The 7,122-nt window shown below is 38.5% G+C and overlaps 1 protein-coding gene across 5 annotated transcripts; it reads left to right on the top strand.

Annotated features, from left to right (window-relative positions):
* The first annotated feature begins 587 nt into the window (after nt 1–587).
* On the top strand, nt 588–6,352 carry LOC131237240 (uncharacterized). Of its 5 annotated transcripts, none has more exons than XR_009167123.1 (6): nt 588–963; nt 2,145–2,608; nt 3,892–3,981; nt 4,422–4,479; nt 4,583–5,979; nt 6,082–6,352. XR_009167123.1 is itself a non-coding variant. In XM_058234930.1 (6 exons), the coding sequence occupies exons 2-6, from the start codon at nt 3,951–3,953 to the stop codon at nt 6,192–6,194; spliced, it is 387 nt and encodes a 128-aa protein (XP_058090913.1). In that variant the 5' UTR covers nt 588–963; nt 3,892–3,950; the 3' UTR covers nt 6,195–6,352. The 5 variants fall into 5 exon arrangements, 3 of the variants coding, with proteins under 3 accessions (XP_058090913.1, XP_058090912.1, XP_058090914.1); XM_058234930.1 differs by lacking the exon at nt 2,145–2,608 and having other exon boundaries at nt 4,583–4,733; nt 5,909–5,979; nt 6,119–6,352; XR_009167122.1 differs by lacking the exon at nt 588–963 and adding an exon at nt 970–1,653.
* Nucleotides 6,353–7,122: the final 770 nt, after the last annotated feature.

The following is a 7,122-nucleotide window of genomic DNA, read 5'->3' as shown; positions in this document are numbered from 1 at the left end:
CCATTACCTCTCAAATCCTTTCTTCCATATACTTCCAACCCTCAAATCTTCAATCTTGTCACTAACAAGAGCAGGGGTAAAGGCTACAGAGCACTTTAATTTTTTGTTACAGATATAAATCGTAGTTATGTTTACTGCGGTTTTAACCCATAGCTAAAAAGGTGCCACACCATTAATAATTAATGGTCGTGTAAGGGGCTATATAGGGCCTAAAAAAATATATGTGTTATATCTAAGCTGTCCATATATTTTGAAATATTATTATAAGTCATGAAACCCAAAATCAGCTATATTGAAGGCTAACGTGGACTACATGGTAGGAAATATGGAGATTAAATCACATGTACTTCCTAAGTTGTGGTTCACTTGAGCCTTTAATCTACTTTATTTTTGACATTACATAGTAAAATTATTTATTAAAATTGGAAAGAATGGATAAAGAAAATACATCACGAAGCCTCTGATGGGACCGTTCATGGTCCGTCTTGTCACATCCACGCCCAAAAACTTGAGCGCGCGCCCAAAAATCGCTCCATTTGTCTCTCTCCATTCCCTTACCATATCTCTCTCCCGATCTTTGCTCCATCCTGTCATCTTCCTCCTTCTCTCTCTTTCTGTTCCCCAATCCGTCCCTCCCTCTGTCTCGTGCTCCATCTCCCTCTTCGTCTCGTGCTACCTCTCCCTCTCCATCTCCCTGTCTCGTGCGCCATCTCCCTCTCCCTCTCCCTCTCTCATTCTCCATTCTCCCTCTCCCTATCTCGTGCTCCATCTCTCTCCGTCTCTTGCTCCATCTCCCTCTCCGTCTCGTGCTACCTCTCCCTCTCCATCTCCCTCTCCCTGTCTCGTGCTACCTCTCCCTCTCCCTCTCCGTCTCCCTCTCGGTGCATCGTCTCCATTGCCACCATCATTGTCTCCAGATCTGGTGCGGCCAACAGCTCCCGCCCTTCACATCTTCCCCGACAGGTACTCATTTCTCTCAAATGGAGATTTAGGTTTTTTTGTTTATAGATCTACAAATCCGCAGATTATAGAGAAACAATATTGGAAGTAGAGGTTTCCTAAAATCTGTAATGGGAAAAGGATTAAGGCTTTCCCAAAAAAATTATTGGAGAGCTTGTGTTAATTATCTTTATAATGACATGGTAAAAAGTTCTATTTGTAAATAAACCTTGACGGTCATTTTTTATGTATGTGAATTTGTTTTGTTTTTGTTTTTGTTTTTGTTTTCTTTTTCTCATTTTTTATCCTCATATTAAGAGAGAATTGTATTGCTTGGAAATAGCCATTGTTTCTTACTGTAGTTTGATGATACATCATGAAAACAGGATAATATGTTTAGAAAGTAAATTTTCTATTCTCATTGGATTCCAGTGATGTTATGTCAAATGATTTACTTCTTGTGATTGATGCGATAGATTCGTATGAAGTGGTTTTGTGATATTTTTTCTGCTAATTAATGAGAATTGAACGGTTTTGGTCTTTTTTCCAATTTTTATAATATTTATCTTGATATATTCTAACCTAAAGAGGGTGATGTGTCGGAACTTTGGTATTTTGGAGAATGATGAACTCATGATGTTGATACTTAGGCTATTCTTATAAATACGGTGGTGTTAATTTTCTTGCACTTGTCAATTGTTCCGACATCAAAAGGTTTATTTGTGGTTTTTGTTTTCTTTTTCATTCAGTGGAGGGAGGTGGGTTTGGTTTTTTGCACGGTGGGTTTTAACTTCATTGAATAGTCTGATGTCCAAAGGCTTATTTATAGGACTCCAATTCTATCAATGAGTTTGACTCTGAGAATTGTTTATATTGCTTTCTATCAATTATTTTCAGCATAAACATCATATTTTCAGGAAGTTATGTTTTATGGATAGTTTGGTTTCCAACTAATTATCTGATTTATTATGGGTTTTATCTTTCATGTATGTACTTATTCATTCCATGATTTAATCTCCAAATGGGTTTAATATGAAAAGGGATGGTTTGTAGGAACCTTTTTTTTGCATTTTGAGAAAGGGTTATTTTCTTTTGTGGCATTAGCACTCTACTGAGATTAGCTGTTTTGCTGTTAATTATCCATCTTGTGTTCTCCTAACTACTTAGTTAGCAGAATGCTGACCTTTAAGACCACATGATTGTAGGGAAGCTAGTTTTTTTTAGAAATGAAGGGTGATCAAAGTGATGGAGATGAAACTTCCTCGTGTGGGAATGATTGGGAAGTTGTGTCACTGACTGCATCAACATATGCTGCTGCACCTGGGCCAAAAGGATCCAAGTCGTTCTATGATTACAAGAATGAGGTAGTCACCAATGATGAGGAGAAATCCTCTCCTGGAATGTTCATGTCCAGTCACTTTGTATATCCACCACAACAGCATGAAAATTTTCCAGTGGAGCCTGATAACAATGAAATTCATAATGGACTTGGAGGAGAAGGTTTGGGCCAAGCATGTGGGCTGGAGACGGTGGAAAGGGATAGACCCAGCAAAACCGTGGAAGAAGATTGGATTATCAAAGGATATTCTGATGGGCATGAGATACATGGAATTCCTTTCTCAAGTAGCAAGATATTCATGAAGCTATTAACCTGGACATCCTTTCTCAAGTAACCTACCTATTCCATAATGACATGAAATAATGAAAGATGGGAAGGACTAGCCTATATTTCATATTCAAATAAAATTATTACTCTCTCTCTCTCTCTGACTAGCCTATATTTCATATTCAAATAAAATTATTACTCTCTCTCTCTCTCTCTCTCTCTCTCTCTCTCTGTATTCTTCTTCTTCATCTTCTTCTATTTGTATTGGGTTTTTCATTTTTGGGTTTTATCTGTTTGTATTGCATTTGCAGTAAATTACATGGATTTTGTTTTTTCTTTTCTTTTTTGGAGAAAAGGGGAATTGGGTTTTGTTGGGAAGGGTTGGTGAGTGAAAAATAGAGATGAGTTCTTCTGGGGATGGCCTGAATTTGAAGGGTATGCGTCCTAATGCTAAGGTTTCCGGCAACTCCACTGAGGATACCTTTGCTTGTAGTAATCAAGGTGAGAAGAAAGAAAAAAGAAAAAAGAAAAATAGAGAGAGAGAGAGAGAGAGAGAGAGAGAGAGAGAGAGAGAGTTTTCTTTGAAAGAAGGGTATCCTTTTGGTCATTCACAGACTCTCTCTCTTGAAACTTGTATGTTCTTATATTATTTTATATTTTGAGTTCTGTTTGTTTAGTAAGGAAGGTTACATTTATTTGGGATTTTTCATTTCTTTGAAAAATAAACAAAAATACCCATTTTCCTGCTTGACACATTCAGTCATATAAGCTACATGTGCCCATGTGGCAAGTTGTGTGAGATCCAAGCCCCCCATCAGGTCAATCCCACCACATACATGTGTTGCCTGAAAAATCAGGCTGGTCCACTCGTCGTGTGGGCCGCAATGTTGTGAAAAAATGCATGGTTTAGCTTGGTCTGTGTGACAGCCAATGACTCAAGGCCTTATTTTCGGGCTGGGGCATCTACATGGTGGGACCCACCTGATGGGAGGCTTGGATCTGAATTGTACAAGTCTTGAAATAGCAAACCTCTTACGTGCGTATATGTTACATGTACATGCATTTGTATATGCATATATTACCATGCTGGTTGGATGGTTTTATGGTAGTTATTGGTTCATGCATGAAACACCATCTTATCCAAGGTCCTGTGAAGAATACGTTGGAATTGCCATCCTCCTGGCCTCCATCCTGAAATGTGCACCGCACACCAGCTATGGGCAGCAGAACATTATGGCCTTTCTGCTTGCCTATTTTTCCTTTTCTTTGTCATTGTTTCTCCGAACCCTTTTTTCTTATTAAAGTTTTACCACGTGATTATCACACCCATATTGCTCAAATTTCAGATGGATGTAAAACTACCCATGGATATCTTTGAAAATGTCATGGAACTCACAACAGAAGGATGCAAAGCAGTTGCTCATTACATTCGGGAAGTAAGAAGCAGTCAATTCATTTAACTTATGAGTCGAGATCATCTTTATTTTATTTTATTTTCTTGTGTTACTTAAGGGTGCATTTGGAAGCACTATTGCTTGAAATGCAATTATTCAGCTGCAAAGGTGGAAATCAAGAGGGGAAAAAAAGAAGAAGAAGAAACTGTTATGTCCTTAGCATCCATATTGAGGATCTGGGCTCCAAATTGCAATTATGTTACTTTCAAGTTAGAATTGGAATCTGAGGGCTACTTCATCATGACACATGATTTTGTCATTTCCTCTTCATTAAACTACTTCTTTGTACTTCAATTTGCTTTTGCATTCAAATGCCCTTGGCACAAGATGATTCCCCCCCCCCCTCTCACTCTCTCAAGAGCATGCAATTTCATCCAATTTGTTAGTCTTTGCTCACGGGTGTTTTGTTGTTTTGTTCACAGGTGCTGTTAGAGAATACCAAACAGTTGGAGTATCGACAAAGCATATAGTTTCCGTCAGGTTAAGATTCCCAAATTCTTTATTGTCATGAGGATTGGATGCTTCTTAGGTAATTCAGATGCTTAAATGACGGTACATCCAAACACATTCTTAAGTAATTCAGATGCTTAAATATTGTTGGGATTGGATGCATCCGGTATGTACAGAAGTTTGAACTCTTTAGCAATGCAAATTACGAAAAGAGGTGGTCTTCCATGACTTGCTTCTGTTTGGGAGCTATGACCCAAAGCGGACTGTTTCTACGTATCCTTCAGGTAAGTCATATTACTCAAATTCTTTCTTAGATACTTTTGAAAAAGTTTACTGACGTACAAGGAACCTTTAATGCTAGTGCTTACAGCATAAGGTTGTTCAATACTTTGTGTCAGATTTTGATTTGGTTGTGGTAGTTATTGCTGGATAATTTACAAAACATAACCCTTCTAAATATTTCCTTAAGCTGGATGGAATTAATAAACAATGGGCTGTACGTACAGTCTACATATCACCACCATTTGTAAATGGTGGTGATTCATCACCACACATGGGGACACACGTCTATGACAATCATCCAAATCACATGCCTTATTAGGGATAGAGTACAGTCCAAAAATCACGCTCATTGGATGAGATCTTAACCATATAAGTTTGCCATTGTATTTGGAACCCTGACCAACTGATTTTAGTTGTCAATTAGATGGTGCCACCAATTGGGTTGTTAGGATTGTCTTTATAATTTTCAGATTATGTTCCATCCACAACGGGACAGGCAATCTGGATGGTGGCTGAGTTACCACTGTTTAGCATATGGTGGGGAACCATCTTGTCCCAAAAATTGACTCGTTCATGGTCGACTGCATCCACATCAATGTTGACATTTATTCTGTTGTTTTCATTCTGTTCCCTGGTTTTCACAATAGGCAGCAGTTGTCATGGATGAGTCACCACCACTTGGAAATGGTGGTAAATGGCCTGGCCTCAGAAAATGGCTAGCCAATGGTCTATTGACTCTTATCAGTTTGTATTGACATTTCTTCTGTTGTTTTCACTTCCTTGCATGGATATCACAATAAGAAAACTGTTGTTGCTTTCAATATTCTGTACATGTGAAGCATTCTTTTTGGGGTCGACTGCTTCCACATCAAAGTAGACAGACTATTGTACAGCTGCAAACACTTCTCAAAGCCTTCCCAAAGCTACTCTAGCAGGGCACATGTTCCACAATGACACACTGTAGAAGATACTAGTTGTTCGTCAGGGTGGCACTGGCACACCATGCATGTACATTGTACAATTGCACATAAACTAAGTAATGGACCTTTGGAACCAAGAGTTTTAAGGACTGTGGTATAGGCTATAGATATGAAACCTTAGTTGGGACATGTGGGGTTAGCAGCTCCTTATTATTTCTTGCTTCTTATCGAACTTATGAATAGAGTAATATTTTCAGGTATTGGAAAATCTACTCGAGAACTCCATCCCTTACCTGAAATACGGCAACAAAAAATACAGAGCTGTTCAGTGAGCTTCTAAACCCTCCATCTTGCTATTGCTCCTTATTTTACAAATGCTCAATATTTTACATCTGCACATTTTGTTATTAATTTATCTCCCTCTTGCCAGTGTATGAGATCTGATGCATGTCTCTTGTGTTAAAAAGCAAGAGAAAGCACGAGAAGGGGTCGTCAAAAGGAAAGGCAGTCCAGCTGGCTTATAGAGTAGAGAAGGAAAGGTAGTCCAGTCTTCAGGTAGCTTAGATTTGCAGCATGGGAGTTCTGAAAGTTCAAATATGAGAGATGTTAGACAAGGTTCAAGCCCAAGTTCAAAAGTCATTAGGTAGCTAGTCTTGTCACTATTTGTACATATGTCATCTCATGAGCCTTACTTTTTGTAATTTTCTTACCCATGCAGTGATTATCAGAAGCAGTGGGCCATCATTGAAAAATTACCCTTGTAGTGAGTCCAATCAAGGTATGGATAATACATGGTTTTAATTCATGGTAAATAGTACCTTTTATTGTGGATCACCTCTGGACCAAAAGACCTGGAACCTTTTGTTGTTGTAAGTTCCTAATTAGTTTGTTTCTGTATTTGTGTCGGAGATATCCGGATGTTGAGCGGGGGTCCCTGGAAGGTGGGAACCGCTGTTATGACTATGATGAACCTGTTCATTTTCTATGGACAACAATATAGGTGGCCTGGCCATTTGGACAAGCCCGTGTTTATTTATTATCTCGAAATTGATGAAGCAGATCCGGACGTGCGTCGGAGCTATCCAGATGTTGAGCGCGGGTCCCTAGAAGGTGGGAACCGCTGATATTTATTTTTTTCCTTCATCACTGTCTGTGTGATCTTGTGAACAGGTTGGATGATAAATAAACATCACTACAGGCCTGAACTCGAACCCTATAACCGAAACCTAAACCTATTCTCAAATCCCTAAACCTAAACCTAAACCTATAACCTAAACCTATAACCTATAACATAAACCTAATCCTATAACCTATAACCTATGCTCAAATCCCTAAACCTAGACCTATAACCTTAACCTTAACTTAAACCTAAACCCGAACCCAAATTCTTAAACATATATCCTATAACCTCAATCTAAACATATAACATAAACAAATAACTTATAACCTAAACCTAAACCTAAACCTATAA

Source organism: Magnolia sinica, chromosome 2 (assembly GCF_029962835.1).
Source record: "Magnolia sinica isolate HGM2019 chromosome 2, MsV1, whole genome shotgun sequence".
In the NCBI taxonomy this organism is placed as follows: Eukaryota; Viridiplantae; Streptophyta; class Magnoliopsida; order Magnoliales; family Magnoliaceae; genus Magnolia; species Magnolia sinica.
Note: the sequence above shows the minus strand (reverse complement) of the source record. Positions and strands in the feature narration are given on the sequence as shown.